Source organism: Capricornis sumatraensis, chromosome 9 (assembly GCF_032405125.1).
Source record: "Capricornis sumatraensis isolate serow.1 chromosome 9, serow.2, whole genome shotgun sequence".
NCBI classification, from domain to species: Eukaryota; Metazoa; Chordata; class Mammalia; order Artiodactyla; family Bovidae; genus Capricornis; species Capricornis sumatraensis.
In genome coordinates this window covers 24,388,560-24,414,051 of record NC_091077.1, presented here as the reverse complement: position 1 = coordinate 24,414,051, position 25,492 = coordinate 24,388,560, and the positions used below count along the sequence as shown (strand labels likewise).

Sequence of the window (25,492 nt, the reverse complement as noted above, 5' to 3'; positions counted from 1 at the left end):
ATTCTACATTGACCATAAATAATTAATTTCATGTTCAGGCTTTAGAGTTCCCACTTTTAAGAGACAAATAGAGTGATGGGGAAAGATATGGCTTGCAAGTCAAGAACATGGGGTACAGCTAGGACTCCCTCATTGACTGCTTCTGTGTCTAATTCCTTAAGAGTGAAATAAGGAAAATAGATAACACCGTTATTTTCGATCCATTTTTATATTAACAACTCATTTGACACTGAAAGTTTAAACTAGGTTAAGGAAATGAATGTACTCCTTGCGGGAGTGTGAGGAGAATCACCTATTGCTCCCTATCAGTTGTAGAAATCTTGTGTTTGTTTGTTTTGGCTAGTGAAATTCTAGATGTTTTCCCAAAATGAAATAATTCTGCTCTAAGAAAAAGTTTTAAAATGACTCGAATAAATGAGCAATATTCTTCCAACTTCATTAATAGAAATATTCTAAGTGATAACCCTAGTTAACTACAAAAAGCAGAATTATTACAGAAAATAGAAGGTCCAGATATTATAATTTGTGACCCAGAATGCGAAGCTCCCACATTGCTACATATGGAAATAAGGCTAGCAAATCTTATTTATATGACAAATACTATTGCAATTGATTAATAAATGTGCCTGTTTTGTGGCCTCTGGTCAAATCTTAAGCCAAATCAAAATTAACTGGGGAGATCATAGAAAACATTGATTTGTGCTAAGCCTGAAAAATTTTTTTTTTCAATTTTACCACAGTTTACATGTATGTAGGACTTCCCTGGTAGCTCAGTGGTAAAGAACCTGCCTGCCACTGCAAGAAATGGGGGTTCCATCCCTGGGTAGGGAAGATTCCCTGGAGGAGGAAATGGCAACCCAGTCCAGTATTCTAGCCGGAAGAATCCCACAGACAGAGGAGCCTGGCGTGCTGCAGTCCATGGGATGGCAAAAGAGTCAGACATGACTTAGCAACTAAACAACAGTTTTTAAATAGGCTTGTGTTGAATTAGTTTAAATTCATCTTTGTTATGTTACTCCATTGCTACCTAGCTAGAATAGCCTTTTTGAGTAAAGAAAGTAATGGATAGATCTAATAAATACTCATTTTTACTCAGTGACTTTTAACCTTTGTTTGTTGCAGTTTGCTTATGTAGAAGATCCAGTTATACTGTATTTTCTATTCTTTTTATGAATGTCTGTTCTTTCCCTTGAAGCTGTTTTCTTTCTTTTTTTTTTAAGTCTTAACATAACAGTTTCAAACCGCATGCACAAATTAAAGCCAGTGGCTCCATGCAAGCTTTATTGATTTCTCCCCTCTTGGTTTACCCTTAATGTATCACTTCCATGTTCAAATGAAGACCATCCCAAAATAATTACCAAAAAAAAAAGAATGGTGCTCTGATTATTAAGTTTCGGTGATTAAAGCATTCATGGACAGAGGAAACACATAGATCTCTTATTTTTATCAGCTGTGTTCCTGGAATCCGAATAACAACAAGATGTGTGCAATTATGGGTCAATTTCTGTGCTCCTCTGAAGTCAGTTAATCTGTCAGTTTCATTCAAATTCTACTAATTTTTTTAAACCCTTGATAAACCTAAATGGACAAAATTAAATCCTGGGTTGGCTTTAATCAGGTTTATTCAGTGGACTCTCCATAAGGTCGAAGCTCTGAAATCCTGCTTTTCCCTCAATAATATTGATGAATCATTAGCAATTCAGTAAAATATGTATATATTCTCAGATTTTTCCACTGTCTAAAAGCCACTGACCACTGTTGAGCCAAGGTAATATTGGCTAAATGGAGGGTTACTAAGAATATGGCTTATGCCTCAAACTGTGTTCACAGCATTTATATCAGCCTATATAATTCCTAGCATTTACAATGTAACGATTTTGTGTACACAGTGGGAAAAATCGCTCTCAGCTGAGAGGAAAAAAGGTATAAATCCAGGTATACCCAAAGAAAAATTTCCTATCATATAATTGTTAGCTCTGATTTCAAAGTAGATGTAATATGGCCTTTATTAAACATTGCTAATGTTTATTTCATCGAGACTAGAAAGTTGGCAATAATAAGGCAAAAACAATCCGGTTGCTTTGCTCTGGCTTGAGTTAACTGTTGAAATAATCATATGCCACATTCTGATATATATTCGGCCTTAGGGTCTTTCCTGGGAAAGCAAAACATGACCCATCTGTTTCCTGGCATTATAAATCTGTATTTACTCATTTAAACTGTCCTAAGCATAGAACACTGACTTGAAAAAAATAACGTAGTCTCTTATGCTTAATGAAATGCCATATTTTCTGGCTGAATTTGATCTTTCTGCCTTTACTTAAAATTCTGAAACTTCTCGTTTTCATTATTGGAGGCCAATAGATAAGCAAATAAAAAAGTATTCTTTTATCTACTTTCTATACAGAGTTTGGTCCTTCATCAAGCTTTTATAGAATAAATTTTTCTGTACAGTATTAAGAAATGATTTATACGTATTCAAGTGAACTTTAAAGACCAAATAAAACACCTTGGAATTGCACATAATTGTGGCTTATTCTTGGATTCCATACATACTGTACAATTTAAACTTACTATAGCCCTTTAAAATTCCAGAAGGTGACTAGATTTGGCCACATTCCAAATTATGACATGATTAATAGAGTTTTGGGTAGGAGAGTGTGAGTCTTTTATAATTATATAATTGAAAATAATGCAGTGGAAGCACAAGAAATCATTCTGAGTGATTTAATTATATAGGTAATATGGTATAGCTTTGTTTAGAAGTAGTAAATATTTAAGCTTGCGGTATGGTGAGTTATTTTTAACTTACCTGCAAAAGAAAACCACAGTTGTATTCAGTATATTCATTTGAATAGAAGAATCTGAAAACAAAGGTCATTTTTTCTAATGAATAGGGGAATTATATCAAACTAATACCTGCTTTCTAACTATAAAAATAACATTTAAGTTGGATCTTCCCTGGTGGTCCATTGGCTAAGACTCCACACCCCCAAGGCAGGGGGCCCCGGGTTTGATTCCTGGTCAGGGAACTAGATCCCACTTGCTACAACTAAAGATTCCACATGCCACAGTTAAGACTGGAGCAACCAAATAAATAAAAACTTTAGAAAATAACAGTTTTGTTAATAGGAATCCTACTTATTTTGAGATCATTCTCATAGTAAAGATTTTCTAAAGCAGTCTCAAAATGGCGTTTTATGATGATTTTTTGCATTTTCTCTGAGAAGCATTGTAAATAAAACTCACATCATATTCATTACTTGATAATTTATTTCTGTAACTGTGAAAGACTTGAATATATCTGGATTATTTTTAGTCAGAATAATTTTCTGAATACATATGCTTCAAATACCATTAAAATCCACCTAGTGTATTATATTGTCCTGCTGCTGCTGCTGCTAAGTCGCTCAGTCGTGTCCGACTCTGTGCGACCCCACAGACGGCAGCCCACGAGGCTCCCCCGTCCCTGGGATTCTCCAGGCAAGAACACTGGAGTGGGCTGCCATTTCCTTCTCCAAAGCATGAAAGTGAAAAGTGAAAGTGAAGTCGCTCAGTCGTGTCTGACTCTTAGCGACCCCATGGACTGCAGCCCACCAGGCTCCTCCGTCCATGGGCTTTTCCAGGCAAGAGTACTGGAGTGGGGTGCCATTGGACTCAGTAATAACTATGGGAAAGTAAGTGTGCCATTTCCTGTGCCATTACCTATCTAATTTTTTAAAAGAAGTTCGAAAAGAGACTTAAATTATCACGTAAATCTTACCAGTACTTTAAGTAATGCTCTTTGTGTAATCAAGATATATAACCTTAAAGTAGTCTCATACTGCATAATTATTAAGTTAAAGCAATTCATAACAGGCACTTTATCCAGATTGGTCAGCAGTCAATATAAATAAGTGGCTTGGTGGTTTGCACCATTTCACATGTCCCTGGTTTTATTTCTTGCTGTTTGTTACAGTGGACTCCGAGACAGATTGCTTGTTCCCAGATCTCATAGGTCCTTGGCCTGATGATTTGCCTTCAGCTTTCTACATAGAAGCTTGTCATTCCAGTTAACATTGACAGTGGTAGTTGTGACTTATCACCATTTGTAGGAAATTATGAATAATTACATAAGACATTTCACTGAAGGAAAACTTAGGAATCAATGAAGGAAACTTAAAACTTGATCAGAGCAATCGAGAATATCCTAAAACAAATTACTGGATGATACCACATTTTAAGTCATGCATCTCTACAGCCTAGTGTTGCTACATTAAAAGAAAAGGAACCAAAAAAAAAGGAAAGAAAACCGAGATCCAAAAATTGAAGAACAGGGCGTTCTTGTTACCCAGTGGCTAGGATAGAATCTTTTGACTATGGATTCTTACATAGGTGGACTGATGCAGTCCTTCGTATACCCCACTCCAACTCAGTCAACTTACAGAATGTTCCAGAATTCAAATGAATATACGTATAGATCGCTGGTTTTAATACAGCTAAACCAAGTGGGCTGTTACAGGTTAGTAGAAGGAAGCTCAATCACTTGTTAGAAGGATTTCCCTTTCAAATTTGAAGAAATTATTAGCAGTAACAGTAAATAAATTAAATATCCTACTAGAATGTAAAAATAGAAATGTTAAGTATATTCTGAAACTAGAGAATAAAAGGAATTAATAAAATGAGAACTGCTAGATGGAGAAAATATATTGTTAAGTAGATTGATTAGTAAATTTAATATTTACCAAAGACCTGAATGTCATCATTTTATGACTGAATTCATATTAATTTAGAATTCTTGCATTTCCAGAATTATGTTGCATGGCAAACTCATTCATTAGGATGTGAGAGAAATACTGTAGTTAAAGATAATCAAATAATCTATGCTCAAAGAATATTCAGATCCTTTAGCATTCTTCTGTACATGGCAGATCCCAAAGAGAGACTTTGTGAAGTGCAAGTCACTCAGCCGGTTTTGAGTCTTTGTGACCCCATGAACTATAGCATTCATGGAATTTTCCAGGCCAGAATATTGGAGTGGGTAGCCTATCCCTTTTCCAGGGGAACTTCCTGACCCAGAAATTGAACCAGAATCTCCTGCATTGCAGGCGGATTCTTTACCAGCTGAGCTATCAGGGAAGCCCTAAGAGAGACTCTGGTATTTCACTTTTCTTTTCTTTCTTTTTTTTTTTTAATACCAAGGATCACTTTTACAGAGTATGTAGCTAGTTTGTTATTTAGTATAACACACTTTAGAAAAGCTTACAATAGATTAAATTTCAAAATCTAGCTTTGTAAATATTTTTTCTACCTTGATTAGTAGATTGAAACCAAACTGAAATAGTCTGTAATCCAGAAAACTTCTTGAGATGGATTAGCATTTCTATTTAGTATTATTTTCTAATTATATCTACAAGTCTATTGATATTTGGAGAAGATAACTGCTTATCATTTTTATGCTTATAGATAATCTCATAAGATAGGAAAATTTGAGCAGCTGCACAATTAACAAATATGAATCTATCATCTGTGCGCATGCACTCAGTCATGTCCGACTCTATGTGACCCATGGACTATAGCCTGCAGGCTCCTCTGTCCATGGAATTTTCCAGGCGAGAATGCTAGAGTGGATTGCCATGCCCTCCTCCAGGGGATCTTACTGACCCAGGGATCTAACCTGCCTCTCTTGAGTCTCCTGCATTGGCAGGCAGCTCTTCACCAGTTGAGCCACCAGGAGTGCCTCTGAATCTATGATCCTGAGTTCTGTAATTGTTAACTCAGTCAGTGAATTAAAGAAATCAAAGACTATGGGCTTAATTTTAAGCATACAGGCATTGAGAAAACCTATCCCACAATATCCTAAAGAAGAGATATTTTGCATTATAGGAAAATTTACTTTAAAAAATGCACTTATCTCTGAGTAGGCAGTTCATACTGAAGAAATTCCTCAATGATATATAAGATGCTTCTCCTCAAAAAAGACTTTCTATTATTTTGTTTAGATACATCCACCAAGCGTTTACCCAACTTGGTACTCACCATTCTATCTGAAAAAGATAGCCGTCTTCTAAACCATGCACAAAATCCCTGAACTGTCGGCTATCAAATTGTTTTGTCTCTGTCTCTTTGTACTGCCAGAGAATGGGACATTTTTGCATTGTTATCATTTTTATTTTTAAGATCTCCTCAGAGTCTTGTCTATTGCCCCAGATATATTTTAAAAATTGAGTTTTCAAAATATTCCCAATTATTCAATGTAATTAAATGCTTTTGGCTGGTATTATTAAACATAGCAGAAATATATTAGCTTGAAAAGAATGAAGCACACATACTGTGTGTATGTCTTCTATCTAAAGAAAATGTATAATTTAAAGAGATTGAAGGAGTGTCTCTATGTATATGTTCATTGTCAATATTATGTTTGCATATATATGTATAATTATGTTATAAATTCAGGTATAAGAACATTTTTTAACATCTTTTGGATTGGAAAATAGGGAGAAATATTTTTTTTTTAATCTACAGGGTTTAAAAATACTGTCTTCTTAATAGATCTTTGAAAAGTCACTAGAATCTTAAAATAATGTTGTCAGTTCTTCTGTGCTGCCTACCAGGATATCTATAATTTTACCTTCTAAACCATACCCAGAATTAATTCAGCAAATATATGTCATTGAGTTAAAAATTATTCTTGATGTCCTTTATAGGTGTGGAGTATGGAGCAGGCCAAAGCTCATTTTGGGGACATTGAACTTCAATAGTTGGGGCAGGGTAGAGTGGCACAGAAAAATATAATGAAATTTGTTGGCTGTATAAAATTAAAATCAGAAGTTTTAGCACTGACTGTTTTTTACTTAGATTTAGGAAAGTATATGTTCATCAAATACCAGAGGATATCCAGAGGTAGATATAACCAGATCACCAGGACACCCAGAGAAGGAGATAGATACAATGCAAGGAAAAATAGGCAAATGATCAGCTAGCTAGAAAGGCATCATGCTAAGTCACTTCACTCACGTCTGACTCTTTGTGATGCATGAACTGTAGCCCACCAGGCTCCTCTGTCCTTAGGATTCTCTAGGCAAGAATACTGGAATGGGTTGTCATTTCCCCCTCCAGGAGACCTTTTGAACCCAAGGGTCGAACCCACGTCTCTTGCATCTCCTTCATTGGCAGGTGGGTTCTTTACTAGTAGCACCACCTGGGAAGCCTAGAAAGGCATCAGATGGATGCATAAAGTAATGAAGGGAAAAATTGTCTTAACAAACAGGTCCCTGCCCTGCTTCAAGTTAACTCTGGCTCTCCAGCCTCAGTATAGCTACAGTGCACAACCTGCAGCGGTCTTCTATGCAGAAGAGCAGGTCCTTAGGCCCCCTAACCTCAGCCCCCACATCTGCCAAAGGTGCCAGAGCAACTGAACGTCTCCCTGAATTTCAAAATACTCTGTGCAAGTAAAAGTTATAGTTTTCTGGGCTGAAAAACTTGTAGAGATAGTGGTTCTATGTTATGAGATAGGAAGCCTAGAGATGAACCAAGTTGGAGGGGAAGGACTGTGAATTCTGTTTGGGCTGTGCTTCATCATCTTTTATGTCAGTGATGTGTACAGTCAAAGGAAAAACATTGTTGAGTTACACAAACACCTTAGGAGACAAAAGCACAAATAACAGAATGGATTATAAGAATACATACTTTATAACTTTATTTACTATGTATAGAATATATACGAGTCCATATAGAAGAACTAAAACTAACAAACATGTTTAAAAAATAAACACACACACACAGCTCCAGGGCTCAGCAAGGCAACATGAGAGAAGTGGGTTGGGGGATGGTCTGGGTCTGCCATACAGAGGAAACAGTTTCTACTAAATTCTGCCCAATTGCTTCCACGTACATTTTCTCATACTGCTTCTAAAATTGGATATTATCAAATTTTCTATCATTTTGATACATGAAAAAATCTTTATTTTGAAATGTACACATTCTTAGACTCAACAGCTCCATTGTCATAGAATTTTCTTACAGACATTCTCACATAATTTACTCATTATGCTTATGAAGATACTCATTGCGGTCTTGTTTGGAACAACACACACTTGAAAATAACCCACCCATCCATTAACTAGTTATATGACTCATAATACTATACACAGTGGAATACTGTCATTTTTAAAAGTGTATTTATATATACATAATGATGAAAAATTTCTCCAAGACCTACTATTAAATAGTAAATATTATGTAGAAGAGTTACATAGTATAAACTAAAGTTATTTACATGTATTGTTTTTATACATATTAATATTTCTCTATACAGATATACAAAGAACAATTTATTTGAATTACATTGAAGGAAAGGATCTTCTGTACTTAAAATTCTACCCCCATCTCCATAAATTACCTTTCATTTTATAAACTGGTGAATGCTTTCTGTCAGAAATTAAAATTCTTTCTTAATAGTTATATTTTTCATGTTTCAGTCTCAAAAATGATTGATGTCATAAATATAGACAGATCCTAAGTGAATATTATATAATTTCTGTGAAGGGGAGAGGATTTGGTGAGTTAGGTAATTGGTGAGACAACTTGGTGTTGTCTTGGAATAAGACAGCCCTCGGTTTGAATTCTGAATTTTCTGGTCAGTAAATTACTGAAGCCAGATGAAATAATTTATGAAGAATTATTAGAAAAGTATCAGTTACATAGTAACTAAATAAATGCTGACCATTCGTATTGTAGTGTCAGTAGAGATAGGGAAAATGGTTGGCTTTGAGAAACTGTTAGGAGGTTAAAATGAAGAGAAGCAGGGTTGATCTTCTGTGTGAGGTGAAAAGGAGGGAGGGATTCATGTGTTTAAAAGGAATCCCACATTCACATGAGACAGGAAGTCCTTGAGATGAATCTGGAGAAGGCAATGGCACCCCACTCCAGTACTCTTGCCTGGAAAATCCCATGGATAGAGGAGCCTGGTAGGCTGTAGTCCATGGGGTCGCTAAGAGTTTGGCACTACTGAGCAACTTCACTTTCCCTTTTCACTTTCATGCGTTGGAGAAGGAAATGGCAACCCACTCCACTATTCTTGCCTGGAGAATCCCAGGGACGGGGGGGCTGCCATCTATGGGGTCGCACAGAGTCAGACACGACTGAAGTGACTTAGCAGCAGCAGCAGCAGCAGCAGCAGAGATGAATCAAGTTGGAAGGGGAAGGATTGTGAGTTATGTTTCATGTGCCCATAAGAGAATTTAATGCTGGTATCTAGTAGGTAGATCAGAGGAAAGGAATGGGATGGAGTATACATTTTGGAATCACCAACGTGTAGGCAGTGTTTAAATCTTGAAGTATAAGTGGGCCCGAAGATGAAGAAGAAACGTGGCAGCCATGGAAAACTCCTTTCTTTAAAGGCATGTGAGAAAAGAAGCAACTGCTAGTAAAAGGGACTGAAAAGGGGGTACTCACAGCAACAGGAGGAAAGGCCATGAGAAACAAGAAAGAAAGTATGATTTTAGGAATGTTGAATGAATCGAAGCTCAGAGGGACTTGAGGGGACGCTAGTTCTTTATTCTCAAACATTAGCTGCTATAGGGCCGTGTCAGTGGCATTCTCCTATTTTCTCAAAACAAAGTTCTTCATTTTGTTTCCTCGAAAAATATCCCACTCCCAGTTTCCTTTTTCTTGAAAAATGTCAATGCCATCTTCCCCAACACACATGCAGAAGGTAACCTTCACACTTTCTGTTCTATTCACAAGTAGAGTGTTCTTCACTCCCTTTTAATAAATACTTTTATTAAAAAATGCCATAATATCATATAAGAAACTAATCGCCAGTCCAGGTTCGATGCAGGATACAGGACGCTTGGGGCTGGTGCATTGGGATGACCCAGAGGGATGGTACATGGAGGGAAGTGGGAGGAGGGTTCAGGATGGGGAACACGTGTACACCCATGGCGGATTCATGTGGATGTATGGCAAAACCAATACAATATTGTAAAGTAATTAGCCTCCAATTAAAATAAATAAATTTAAATTTAAAAAAATAAAGGCCTTTTAATAAATATTTTCACCATGACTAGAGTTCAGTTCAGTTCGGTCGCTCAGTCGTGTCTGACTCTTTGCGACCCCATGAACCGCAGCACGCCAGGCCTCCCTGTCCATCACCAACTCCCGGAGTTCACTCAGACTCACGTCCATCGAGTCCGTGATGCCATGCAGCCATCTCATCCTCGGTCGTCCCCTTCTCCTCCTGCTCCCAATCCCTCCCAGCATCAGAGTCTTTTTCCAATGAGTCAACTCTTTGCGTAAGGTGGCCAAAGTACTAGAGTTTCAGCTTTAGCATTATTCCTTCCAAAGAAATCCCAGGGCTGATCTCCTTCAGAATGGACTGGTTGGCTCTCCTTGCAGTCCAAGGGACTCTCAAGAGTCTTCTCCAACACCACAGTTCAAAAGCATCAGTTCTTCGGTGCTCAGCCTTCTTCACAGTCCAACTCTCACATCCATACATGACCACTGGAAAAACTATAGCCTTGACTAGACGTAACAACTTATAATGTGCTTCTGTACCCTCAGACTGCCCTCTTACAGATTCATTCATTCATAGGGATGGCTTCACCACTCTAACCAACGGTTCAAACAGTTTCAGAGAATTGGCATTGGCTTTACTGTCGACTAAAGGACTTCACTGTCAACTAAGACTTCCCTGGTGCCTCAGACGGTAAAGCATCTGCCTACAGTGTGGGAGACCTAGGTTTGATCCCTGGGTCGGGAAGACCCTCTGGAGAAGGAAATGGCAATCCACTCCAGTACTGTTGCCTGGAAAATCCCGTGGACGGAGGAGCCTGGTAGGCTACTGTCCATGAGGTTGCAAAGAGTCGGACACGACTGAGTGACTAAAACTTTCATTTTCATGTACTCACTCTGATGTTCAACGCTTTCTATATGCTGATCTTAACCTACCTATTGAGAATCATCTCTTTGTTCTCATTAATTCGGTATCTCCAGTAAACTCAGACCTGAGAAGTTTGTACTTTTACAATCTCCACATCTTTGTATATACACTTTATCACTAAAATGTATTTTTTTTTTCCAACCATCCAATTCCTTTAAGGACTATCACAAGTACCTCATTTCCCCAATAAATAACAAAATGTGTTTTGCACTTATCGACTAGATTAATTTTTCTCAATTATTTACTGCCTTACATTGTTGCTGTCTTAACCCTTTAAGCCCTTTCACATATTTCTCTGATTGAACATAGCATAGCATGACAAGCAGTGATTTTTATTGAATAAATGACTGCTTAAACTTTTTCATCCAGTAAGCAAAAAATGTATGATACATCTAAGCATTGTATTTCTTTTCTTCTGATCTGTTTTTCTGACTATAGTTCTATAACAATTACAATGTTTCATATATTTTACTAGGAAAAATTAGTAACTAGCTTATCTTTCTCTGGGAATATTAAGGTAATCAATATAATTTTATGTAAACATGCAACTCCCTTGACCTTTTTCTGTATGGTATATGAAACTACTTAAAACTGTGATTTTTTTTTTTTAATAGAAAAAGTAAATCCAGCCATATTTGAGTAACATGCTATTTAAACCTGAAGGATGCTGCAGGTTGAGCTTCAAGGAAGCTGGCAGACCTGTTTTGCATTGTCTGGAATTCATGTGTCAATACCTGATGAAAGGTTGGAGAGCAGTGATCTAACCTAGAAGGAAGGCAGCAGATAGAAACAAAGCACAGTTAAGAATTTTCTCTGTGAACTGGGAAATATTTGGTATATTTCAGGTTGGAATAAGTTAAAGGTTGCTATATAATGTACTCTGTACTATTTTAAATCAAGATTTTATTTACTGAAAACAAAATAAAAAACACACACTTACTCTAACATGGCCACAGAGGATCTGATCCATTTTTGACATAGGGTTGTTATACTAGACCTGGAAAGTATTTAATTGGAAAAGGAAATTCAATCACTGTCTTTCCAAACAACTGTCTCTGGTGGGAAGATGTTTCCCTGGGATGATAGTGATAAAATAGAAATGTACTGCTGGTCTTTTTTCACCTCTGCAACATCCTGTGATTCATAAGCTCAGCCCTGACAGAACTGCAAATATGCCCAAGACTTTGTATGTATTAATTGCTTCTTAATGTAAAACATCTTGTTTTAATTCCATCATTGTGGTGATCAGTGTATATACTTTGATATAAAAAATGATTGGGGTGATTATTATGACCTTTCATAACACATTCAGTTCTCTGCTAATCGTTCATAAGCAATCTGCTTGATTTTTGCCACACACATTTCCTTGATTTGCAGTAACTCTATGCAAACATTTTCATGAAAGAGACAAAAATAGTTGAACTGTAGAACCAAGCGATGAATTAATTAAACACATATGCAAAAAAATCCTCAATGTCTGACCTCTAGGAATAGATTCAATCCCAAATATCCATGTGTTAAATAAAGCAGATGAACTATGTTTAAAGATGTTGCAACACTTACCAAAATAAATTGCAAACCTTAAAAAACAAAGCTAACTTTTGTTCCTTAGTATGCTTGTTTCACACTCACTTTATTAAAAAGTTTAAAGATGGAACTGCCAAACATATACATAAATGAATAGGAATGCTGTGCTAATAATTTCCAGTAGAAGTCATCATTTAGTTTCCTTATGAGGTCCACACTCCACTGTGAATGCTACTTCACTCTCGTTAAACTACTTTGGAATAATCCATTTATTCCCAAAGACAAATTATCCAAGTCAATGCTGTTAACCTTGTTAGAGATTGGCACTTATCATTATAAATTATATCAGGTTCTATAAGATTGTCTATTATATTGGTTAAAAAAAGTTCTGTCTGCCAGTGACAATTTTCTCTTAATTTAGGAATTCCTATTTCTTACAGAGGCCAGCTGGAAATGAGTAAAGCATTACAGAGCCTTCCTTAGCTGTTGGCCTGGAGAATACACATTCTCTCCAGAATATATATCTTTGGCATAGTCTAGAAGGAAGGAATCTCGGGTAATCTCTGTGCTGGCCAAGTGTGAGAATTATTATTTTTAACCCCTAAATATCCTGAAATTGGGGGATTTTTTTCAAGGAATTTAAAAGTAGACTAGTTATATTTGTTATCCAATAAAACTCCAAATAAATAAGTAGTATTTTTATTTCTGGGTTCCTGCCTCTTTGGTATAATGTTTAAAAGAATATTTTATGGGACTCAGCAGGTTGAAGAGTTTTACACTAACTTTAGAGTTTAACATGCACAGATTAACAGGCAAACAAGTTGATTATTTAACCTAAGTATACAAATTTACTTACAGCGCAGTGTCCCGATTGGTTCCCAAACGTAGGTTATCTAAATATTCAGAGTAACAACTAGCACTGAGCATTGCCTGTGTGCCTGTTCTGAAGTCCTGAAAGGAAAGGTGGAAACTAATATTTAACCAGTAACTTTAACGTTTGGCATTTTACCATAGGATCCCAATACTGAAGACTAGATAGGGAAATCTTTTGTAGCTGAAAGTTGCATATGCACAATATATCTACTTGATCCTAGAACCCATGGAGCCCAGAAGCAGTGCAAAAATCAGAAATCAATGGAAACAATGAGTGTCTCTTCTCTATATAGAAGAGTAATTAAGAGATATTTATAGATATCCCATTCATAAAGGGTTTTTAAGTGAAATTAAGTTGTTCAGAAGCACGTAGGTTACTCCTTAGACAAAAGGACACTGTCCTTTGGTGAATTTGGCAGAGACATATCAGATAGATTATATCATGAGCCCTTATGGATATTCCTACATGATTCATGAACTTTCAGTGATAAATAATTTTGCACTTTACAAAAGTGGGTTCAAGTGGTACTATGGATGAACTTTGAGAACCTCCTAAAGTCATGTTCACTGTTTTTGTCCCTCATTTTCACACTTTATCAACTTGTAGATACCTATTTATTAGTGCCTGTGCAATCATGTTTCACTCATGTCAGTGTATTACAGAGCATGTTTGCTATTATTCACTAGTAGTTAGTGGATTTATGCCTCTAAGCATTGTGGTATTCATAGAAATTTTGGGGAACAATATATGTAGATTATTTTAAAAGATACGTATTCTTGATAAGCATACGCAAAGCCATCATGAAATGAATATTTCTATATAATATAATAAAAATTTAGTAACAGAGTATACTCACTCCTTATATGTTTATTTGATCCACCAAAATGTATTTATACCAATATGCTATATAAGAGCTATTTATCCTCAGTGCATCAGATTAGGCTTGAAGAAAAATTTCATCAGGCCACAGTTATTTTATAGCACACACAGCATAGTGAAATTATAACATCAATAAAATGTCTCAGGATAAATGGCCTTTCCCTAAACACCTAGTATAAGGTGTTTACATATTTTTCCAAGTATTAAACCAAGTCCTTAGCAGCACTATTAATGCTATAAATAATACTGTTGGGATGAAATGTCCATGGTCCACTCTTACTAAAATTTGAGCTTACTACAATTTTTGAGCTGTGGTGGAAGCTCATCCATCTTTGTGGTGGGAGAAAGAATTCCACACCATGGCTTGTCCATGAGATGGACTTCCTGGCTATTCAGACTTCATTTCAACCCTTTGTTTTTAGGACAATGCCTCAGTTGAGAATTTGTTAAGAATTTTTTGAGTTTGTTTTGTTTCCTACATTTTTTTCTGTGTCCCTCATTTATTTACATTTATTCACAGACCACAAATTTGTCAGATCATGCTGGCATCTTAACCTGCTTTTATTGGCAAACCCTGCCCACTCAGGGCTAGCATCTAATTTAGCAAATATAACTCTCCAAGAGTTTACATCTCGATCACCAGACCCTTGTTGGCCATTGTTGGAATATGATAAACATGTGAGTTAGGTAAGTGTCCGCTGTACTTTTCCATCAGCTTGGATATTGCTTATTCATCCCCAAATATTTCCTTTTCAATTAGTTTATTCAGATGAAATTTTGTTAGGTAAAATAAAGTTCAGTTCAGTTCAGTTGCTCAGTCGAGACCGACTCTTTGCAGCCCCATGAATCACAGCACACCAGGCCTCCCTGTTCATCACCGTCTCCCGGAGTTCATCCAGACTCACGGCCATTGAGTCAGTGATGCCATCCCGCCATCTCATCCTCTGTCGTCCCTTTCTCCTCCTGCCCCCAATCCCTCCCAGCATCAGTGAGCTCTTATTGTGTGGTGTAACGATGACAAAAAGAAAGTTTTAAATAATGGAAATAGTTTTAAGGGTCTATAATACATGATGTGAAAATGTTAGTCACTCAGTAATATCCGACTCTTGGCAACCCCTGAGACTGTAGGCCTCCCAGCCTCCACTGTGCATCAAATTTTCAGGGCAATAATACTGGAGTTAGAATGGTTCCAAATAAGGAAAGGAGTATGTCAAGGCTGTATTTTGTCACCCTGCTTATTTAACTTCTATGCAGAGTACATCATGAGAAACTCTAGACTGGATAAAGCACAAGCTGGAATCAAGATGGCAGGGAGAAATATCAATAACCTCAGATATGCAGATAACACCACCCTTATGGCAGAACCTGAAGAAGAACTAAAGAGCCTCTTGATGAAAGTGAAAGAGGATAATGAAAAAGTTGTTTTAAAATTCAACATTCAGGAAACGAAGATCATGGCATCTGGTCCCATCACTTCATGGCAAATAGTTGGGTAAACAGTGGAGAAAGTGACAGACTTTATATTTTTGGTGCTCCAAAATCACTGCAGATGGTGACTGCAGCCATGGAATTAAAAGACGCTTACTCCTTGGAAGGAAAGTTATGACCAACCTAGATAGCATATTCAAAAGCAGAGGCATTACTTTGCCAAAAAAGGTCCATCTAGTCAAGGCTATGGTTTTTCCAGTGGTCATGTATGGATGTGAGAGTTGGTCTATAAAGAAAAGTGAGTGCCGAATAATTGATGCTTTTGAACTGTGGTATTGGAGTAGACTCTTGAGAGTCCCTTGGACAGCAAGGAGATCCAACCAGTCCATCCTAAAGGAAATTAGTTCTGAATGTTCATTGGGAGGACTGATGTTGAAGCTGAACCTCCAGTACTTTGGCCACCAGATGTGAAGAACTGACTCATTTGAAAAGACCTTGATGCTGGAAAAGATTGAAGGTAGGAGGAGAAGGGGATGACAGAGGATGAGATGGCTGGATGGCATCACTGACTCAATGGAAATGAGTTTGTGTAAACTCCGGGAGTTGGCGATGGACAGGGAGGCCTGGCGTGCTGCAGTCCATGGGGTCGCAGAATCTGACACGATTGAGTGACTGAACTGAACTGCATAGCCATTCCCTTCTCCAGAAATCTCATTTTAAGAGAGAATATAGTCTTCTTGCTAATTTGCTACCATTTGTATTCATTGTTCTCATTCATTAAACTATTTCTCTAATCATTTTAATAGTTCAGACTAAATTATTGAGGAAGTTTCGTCACATTTAGTGTTTGACATGAAAACTAATATAGACATAATTTAATACAATCTTAGAAATTATCACGAAATATCCTAGGTCAAGAAAGAGTTTATTCCATTATCAGAGAAATCTATAATGATCTTATCTAAAGATAATGCTCAAGTGCAGGGAATGTCATCATTTTCTCAGGTAGATTGAAATGATCAATACATTACATCAAAACAAATTCTGTTTGCAGATACTTTAGGTGGAAAAGGGCAATTACTAGCATCATTTTTTTTCTTGTGCCTTGCTATTGAAGTTTGTTCTAAAGATTACTGTTTCCCTTTTTTACTATAGTAAACCTAGTACATCAAGATTGTGTTTCCTGTTTAGAATTAAAGACTTCTAATTCATGGAATTGATTCATGAGGCGCTTAGTTTCAAAGGTCCTTCAGGGCAATATTAAAACTGTTTGGGGAACAGACTATTTGTCAGACAGTACAAGTCTCTCTTTTTAAATAACTTTAGTCAGGAAACATTCCTTGTAAAAGAAAGATCAATGGCAGCTTATCTGGTACACTCTGTGTTGTTCTTTTTCTTTTTTTTACCAGTTGCTGGCAAATTGATTTTGACACTTTAGCATTTTGGCATTCAGTGGACGTCTAGAGTGCTGCCTTGTCTCTAATATATTTTAACCTAGTACATATGTGAAGAAGTTTAAAATACATTAGGAAAAAGATTGAAGGGAGGGAGGGAGGGAGAGAGCAAGGAAAGAAGGAAGGAAGGAAGAAAAATGGAAAGAGAAATTCATTGAAATTGATCCAAGATCTGTAAAAACACAATGGAAGGAACATTGTATTTGGAAACAGAAGATTGCATTTGAGGTTTGTTTCTCCTTCACAAGGAATATGTCTTTTATCACTTTCTCCATGAGTCCTTCCCTGATCATCCCGTTTGAATTGCTAAACCCCATAGCCCAAATTTTCCCAGTCTTCCTTCCCAGCTTTAGTTTCTCTATAGCACTTGTCAATATCTGATATACAATGTATTTTAATTCTTGACCTTTTCGCTTCCCACTATTAGAGTGTAAACTGATTGAAGGCACAGATTTTTGTCTGTTTCGTTTACTGCTATTTTCTGGTATCCAAAAGAGTATTTGACACATCAGAGAGTTTCACTAAAATCTGTTGATTGAATGGATGAAAATGGGCTTCCCCATTGGCTCAGCAGCAAAAGAATCCTCCTGTAGTGCAGGAGCCACAGGAGACCAGGTTCTGTTCCAGGGTCAGGAGATGCCCTGGAGGAGGGCGTGCAACCTTGCCTGGAGAATCCCATGAACGGGGAGCCTGGCAGGCTACAATCTGTGGGGTTGCAAAGAGTCGGATATTAGGTTTATGAGCAAGATTAACCAAGATATTATGTATAAAAGCATATTAGATAATGACTGGTTTATAATAGGTATTTCATGCGTCCATTTACCATCTAATACATAGATCTGTCAGTAAATCGTCTACAGATAGTGACAGTGTATCCCAGATTACCCAGGACCATCCCTTTTTATGCCCATAGTCCACAAATAGTTATCAGAACTTCTTTCACAAGTGCTCTGATTTGGATGTTAAATTCTGTGATCACTCTGTCTAAAGAGAAAGCATGCTACTTAATTGTCATTACGGCAAAAGAGTTTATCTCATACCACATAGCCTGTGTTATAGTAACACAACTCAAAAAAAAAAGCCTTCTAATTAGGATAAGAGATTATTCCGCAGGATAGAGGACAAAGAAATATTTCTGTTAACATAAAGAGAAATATTGGCAATCTTCCAGTATCAAGTAGTACTACCTGTCCCATCTTTGATTTTAGTACATATTAGTTCAAACTCCAGTACCGTGTCATTAGCTGTGACACTGAGTGTACTTTGTTTCACTTATTTGCGCCTTTCTTTTCTCCTGTGTGTAAAAGGAGTAATAATAGTGCTCATGGGCTTCATATGAGATATTAAAATAAATGTAACCTGTATCTGGCATATAGGTTATGGCATATATTAGAGTTCTATGCCAGTATCTGGCATATAATAGATCCTAAATAAACACCAGCTTCATAATATTAATCATTTCTGCTGTTTTTAGCTTCTGCACAGAACCCTGAACATGGTGGGTAATCAGTAAATATTTGAAAAGCCAATAAACAATTGAATATTCTGAAAAATTCAAGCAAAATATAATTTTGAGACATTATTAGACTGCTGTCATACCAATGTTGGATAGTACAGTGAATAGTTAGATAATGAATTTGCAGTCTTTACTGTTATACAGTGTTACTGCTTAAAAACTGCCTGACTGCAGTAACTTTTAATAATAAATTATTTGGAGTGTTTCCTTTCATAGTAATTTAGACCTGAAAGTGTAGCTATGATCTACCACAGTGCCTTACTTAATGAAAAGGAAAACTAAGTCCCAGGCACATTAAATTCTAGAGACCGTATTAGAGCCCTGGTCTCCTCATTTCAAGCCAAAATTATAGTGACTTTTCCTTTTAATATTTGTCTGTCTTTAATCATAGTGATGTGATTTGAGAAGATATCCAATTATTCAGTAGTACCTTCTATAATAAAGTAGAAATAGTTTAGAAGATACTTTGGCATTTCAAATATGTCTGTTTATTTTTCATACATTTGAAATAAATTTTTACCACATATATTTTATAAAGAAAATGATTACTAGTAAAATCTTGATGTTTTTATTATTGAAGTATTCTAATAAAAATTCTAAAGCTGTTAGGCTAATTTCATAATAAAGCTTATTCCATTAGTTTCAAAGGCAGAAATGATGCCATTTCAATTAAATGAACTTTTTTCTCTTTAATTTTCTAAAAAATAATTTATGGAAGCACTCTTCAACCATTATCTACTAAAACTGTATTCTAAGTTATCATTTATATATAGTTACTTTGTGATCCTGAAAAAATGACGTTACTTTGGTTTACACATGTCCTTTGGAGTTAATATAAGATTAGTTGAAAGGGTTGGTAATAGTCTATGATTGATTACTAGACTTCTTTGACATGTGATTGAAAACCTTTTCTATTACTTCAAAAGGAGTTCATCTGTTACAAAATTTCTGTTCTTTTCATGTCTCCAGTATTGTGATTACTTTCAAGATCTACAGAAATTTTAGAAGCAGATACTAGAATGATACATTTCCACATAAACTTAACCACTTAAAGTTTTTAGTTTAATTATTTGAGTTTTCCTGAAAATATTACTAAGAAGCATGTTGTCTGTATGCATATATCTATTAATAATATTAAGAATCTTCCAAAGGACAAAGACCATGTAAACAGTGACTCCTCTTATAATAGCTTTTAAATTATAATAAAGCTTAAACTAATAGAAGCATTTAGGTCCTGTAGAAGTTAATGAGAAAAAAAATCAGATTTAAAAGGGTGTAATATCCAAGTTGTTCTTGTCAGATGCAAAGAAGGTTTTATGTAGAACTATTTATAGAATTTAGAAACATCAGTTATCTGTAAAGTAGATGCATAAATGGCATGCACATACAATTGTTATTGTGTTATTCTTAGCTATTTTTGTACATGATATATAAGTTTTATTATTGAAAGTGATATGACAGTGAGCCTAATTTCAAGAATTTACCTAGAGACACACTAGATGCCTGGAATTTACCAAGAGACACACTAGATGCATGAAAAGATATTTATCAGAGATAAGAAGTAATACAAACTGGGCTACATCAAATGTAGAACACATACTATTGACCAGTGTTTCCCATACTCAGGCTGTGCAGCAAAATGACCTAGGTACTTTTAAAAAAAAAAAAAATGTGTATTCCCAGATTCCATCTGTTTCCTGCCTTAGGAATTTTAGGCTTTAAAATATATAGTTAAAAAGATTTTTTTCCCAAGTGATTCTAAGGGATAGCCTCAGATAGATAGGTATATGGTTTTAAACCATAAATGTTGCATAAATATGCATGAGTTGCCGGAATAATTGTGGAACACATCATGAAGGTAGTGGATTTGAGATTGTGATTTGACAAGAGGCCAGGCATCTGGAAAGGAATCCTTCTATGAGCACGGTTCTAGTTGTAGGAGTAGAAAGTACATGGACATGATTAGTGCTTTATAGAGCAAATGATTCCTAAAGCAGAGAGGTAGAAAATTAAATTTGAGGAGGTAAATGCCAGCCTGGACATTCAAGGATATTGGGGCTTTATCTCGTAGGCAATGGGCAACTCAGTAGTTGAAGTTTCTCGAAGGAGATTATGTATATAAAGCAATTTTAAAGGAATACATATTCTCTGTTAATATTTGTAATTGACTAGAAGGCTGGAGGCTAAAGACAAAGTGAACAGTAGCAGACAGACTTGAGGTGATAAGGGTTTGTGTAGAATGCTTCTGCTGATGAAAATAAAAAGAGTTGGAACCCAAGATGATAGTAGAGAAAGAATTGAAAATTCTTGAGGAGAAAATGCAATCCTAATAATGACTTGGTAAAATATTAAGGGAAACAGTTATAAAATTGTGCCTGCATATCTAAAAGATGACAATCGGAAAGTATTGACCAGTTTTCAAGTAGAATATGCCGAGATCATGTTTTTAAATAGATCTAAGTTTTAAGAACTATTTGGCCAAATATGACTGAATCTTTATTGTAAAGAAAATATAACTAGTAAATAAATATTTTCAAAACACAAGCATATTCCCTCTGTCACGTGTAATTTTTATATTTTCTCATTCAGCTAGACCTCAGCTTATCTGTGTAACAAATTAAATCTAGTGATATACATGGACCCAAGAGACTTCTATAATAAACAGACATTGTACATTAAATATGTTCTCTGAAATAACTTACAAATAAACTATATTTATCTGAGATACAGGTACATTACATTATCTCATTACAGGAGATACATTAAAAGGTTGTCTTACTAGAAAAATACAAGATTTTCAAGTATTTGCACAATTTTAGATATGATATTATCTGCCAAGATGGACTTCTTAGGTGGCTCAGTGGTAAGGAATCCGCCTGCCAACGCAGGAGATGTGAGTTTGATCCCTGAGTTGGGAAGATTGCCTGGAGAAGGCAATGGCAATCCACTCTGATATTCTTGCTGGGAAATCCCATGGACAGAGAAGTCTGGAGTGCTACAGTCCAAGGGTCCCAAAAGAGTCAGACACAGTGACTAAACAACAACAACAATCTTCTAAGACATCGCAATGATTTCATTAACACATCAGAACTGTCGGTCCAAGTGTGTTACTGGTATCGCCCACTATCTTTCCCAAGTCATACTCTCAAACTTTTTTCATTTTTATGTTACTGAAGTTCAGTTGATTTATACTATTGTATTAGTTTCTGCTGTACAGTAAAGTGATTCCATTATACATATGGATGCATTCCTTTTCATATTCTTTCCCATTATGATTTATCACAGGATACTGGATCTTGTTCCCCATGCTCTACAGTATGGCCATGTTATTTATTCATTCTACATATAATAGTTTGCATAACTTCATCTTCTCTTTAATTGCCTGTGTCCTTCATCACTCAAAGCTCTGCCTTAGGTCAGCTAGGTGTTCTAAACTGCATTGTGTCCAATTTATGAGCAGCAATGTTTCTGACCCTTGTTTTACATCAACCCTGGATGTTGTGGCTCATGTCAGTTTTAACAAATATAAGGAAAAGGTGACTCACAGCCCAGAAAAAGGAAACAGCAAAAAGAACAGTTGACAAAACCTTGTATCTCTCCTAGTGCTCAATTACCTGTGGCAAAGGAATGCAGTCCCGTGTTATTCAGTGCATGCATAAGATCACAGGAAGACATGGAAATGAATGTTTTTCTTCAGAAAAACCTGCCGCGTACAGACCATGCCACCTTCAGCCTTGCAATGAGAAGATTAATGTAAATACTATAACATCACCCAGGCTGGGTAAGCGGATCAAAAAAAGGGAGTGATTTTGACAGACATAGAAATGAGCATGGCTTCTTCTGTTTTATGTATCACTTTAAAGCTTAGTTATCAATCTGTACTAATTGGTTTGCTTCTGACTAAATTGGATCTATTCAGCTAGATAGTCCAAATGACCATGTAGTCTAAATGAAAACTATTTTCATTCCTGAGCTGTCCCTTCAGAGTCAGGCTGTGGAAATGCAAATGCCATATCACTCAAGATCAGCCTAAAAAGGGTTGGAGGATGTAACCATATTTTTTATTCTGACCAGTCCCATGGCAGAACCCTCAGTAAAGGTAATGTCGGTGGAAAGGTGAAGCTGTACTGTATATCTTGGATCTCTTCATTGTGATCCTGGGTACAGATTATCCTTTGGAGAGATAAAGAGTAAAAAACTCACTTTCAAGGAGAGCAGGTACATGGATCTACACCGCTAAACAAAAGGTACTGATTTTTTCACATTTAAGGACATAATATTAAATACAAATAAATAGTAGTAGCATTGATTTACATAGTTTTATGTTATAAAATGCTTTCCCATATATTCTGTTACTGTCAGTCTAATACAACATCAAGCAGTAGGGTATGTATTTTAAGTAATATATCCTATATTTGCATAAAAGTATTCATGAATGCATTGGCCTTTATTTTTGTGGCAGTTAGCAGTTTTTAATAGCACTGCTGCCTGGATGTCACTGGGTTCATTTGTTTAACATTATGTGTTGTTTTTTTTAATGAATTTTTATAGTAGTATAGTTGATTTCCAATGTTACGTTAGTTTCTGTAGTACAGCAGAGTGAATCAGTTATACCTATACATATATCCAGTCTTTTATATTCTTTTCCCATATGGGCCATTACAGAGTATTCACTAGAGCTCCCTATGCTCTACAGTAGGCCCTTATTAGTTATCTACTTTATATATTGTAATCTCCCAATGTATCCTACCCCCTCCCCTTTCCCCCTTGGCATACTGAGTGAAATAAGTCAGACAAAGAAAAACAAATATCATATAATATCACTTATATGTGGAATCTCAAAAAGTGATGCAAATTAACTTATTTACAAACATAAATAGAGTTACAGCTGTAGAAAACAAGCATATGGTTACCAGGAGGGAACACCTTCAGTTTTAATTTGTATGTATAATCTCCAGAGAATCAGTTTAATCATACAGAATAATACTGCCAAAATTCAAAGAGCTAAATTGTCAAAGATACTTCTCCAAGCATAAGTTTCAATCAAATGGAAAAGTTTGGTTCTTCATGGAAATATAAAAATTCTCTTTTTTAAGCCAAATAATTAACATTTCTAAGAAATAATCAGTTCAAGTAGAATTAAAACTAGTTAAGACAAGAAGTTAAGCAACCCTAGAGCAGATGTGATAAATCCTTGTATTTAAAAGCAACATAATCCCTTTCTCCAACAATTATTTGGAGTCCTTCTTGACATAAAATGTGGCATAAAATAATGAATTAAAAGAAGAATTAAATTAAAACTCCATTTTCTCTGTTTATTTTTTCTTGAAGGACATCCCCAAACATAGAAGCACAGTGGTTGGAAAATCTAAGGTTTTTAAATGTAAAATAATGAATCATATTAGAATAGTGGCAAAATAAACAGTTGCAGCAGACTGTCTTTTATTACACATGCCAGAACACGCTATTTCTTCGGAAAAACTGGGGCCGAATTTACCTCACTGAATTTTTTATACCAAGAACTCATTTCAAACACTTCATTACTGTAAATTTTAGTCACTTTTGTTAATCAGCTTTGATTTTAGGGATGCGTGAAATTGTGACTCTTAGATATCACAGCTAGACATGTCTGCTGTCTAGGAAACCAGGAATGTGAAGTAAGCGTAAGCAGATTTTTGTTTTGCTGTTTCTTTGCAAGTTCATCCATAATAGCACTTATTAATTTGTAGTCTCATAATGATGAACATATTGAACACATTCATTTTTCTTTTTAATCTTCTCAACTAAAAATCCAAAAGAAGATTAAATAGAAGTCATGAAATGGAAACTTAAAAGCCATTTGCAGTACACTCATTGGCTTTGGGAATCTATCTTTAATAAGTCTATAAAAGCTCATGAGTAAGACCAGCATTCATCCACTATACTCCTTTATTATAGAGTGTGTATGTGCGTGTTTGTTTATCTCTGTCTTTTATGTTCTGGAAGGTCATGTATATGAGTCAACATGAGTGTACAAGGTCCCCCCACTTAAATGATTGCTGTTTGTTTCTACTCAAGACACTTACTTTCTCTGCATGTATTAAGTTCCCTGTGTTTTGTTTCACAGCTGCTCTGACTTTCAAGTGCCTGGGAGATCAGTGGCCTGTGTACTGCCGGGTGATACGTGAGAAAAACCTCTGTCAGGACATGCGGTGGTATCAGCGCTGCTGTGAGACGTGCAGGGACTTCTATGCCCAAAAGCTGCAGCAGAAGAGTTGACCTCTAGCAGGCTGGCTGGCTAACAGCTCTTTGCAATTACATTATTTATAAACACACACACTAGCATGTTTTTCAGACCAAATATTATCAGATTACATATAATTTAATCAAATTAATTAATTTATTTTTTTTTTTGCCTGCCAAACATCCAATATGGTGTTTGCTTTGGTTCTACAAACATTTTGATTTATACTATATGGCTTCATAAATAATTTTATATAAATAAGTTGGATACAGTTTCCAGAATAAAAATAAAAAGGGAAAAACAAAAACGAATCAAGATCTTTAGACTTTAAAAAAATTTTTTAACAATTTTTTTTTAAGTTAGGGCTGTCTCTAAGGTGCTACTCTCTCCCTGACAATACCATTGAGTTATCCAGAATATACACTAATTTAGCCTAATAGTTTAGTTATATATGGAGAGATATCATTTTTTTTTCCTTTGGTATCCTGATGCAGAATTTGCCCATTTTCTGTAATCTGCAGGAGATGTGTAAGCATAACAAACCTCATAGTGTTGAACAGGTTTTTAGAGAATGTATTATGCATTGGGTTCAGATTTAGAGATATCCATAGGAAAAATTCTACTGTAATTATAACCTTATTTTAATAATGGAAAAGAAAAGTCTGAATAG

General features: G+C 35.9%; 1 protein-coding gene across 1 annotated transcript in view; it reads left to right on the top strand.

Annotated features, from left to right (window-relative positions):
• Nucleotides 1-24,857, top strand: part of ADAMTS19 (ADAM metallopeptidase with thrombospondin type 1 motif 19) — a 261,502-nt gene extending 236,645 nt beyond the window's left edge. Inside the window, exons 22-23 of the mRNA XM_068980968.1 lie at nucleotides 22,203-22,380; nucleotides 24,706-24,857. Of these exons, the coding sequence (XP_068837069.1) occupies nucleotides 22,203-22,380; nucleotides 24,706-24,857 (330 nt within the window). The remainder of the gene's footprint in view (nucleotides 1-22,202; nucleotides 22,381-24,705) is intronic.
• The last annotated feature ends 635 nt before the right edge of the window (nucleotides 24,858-25,492 follow it).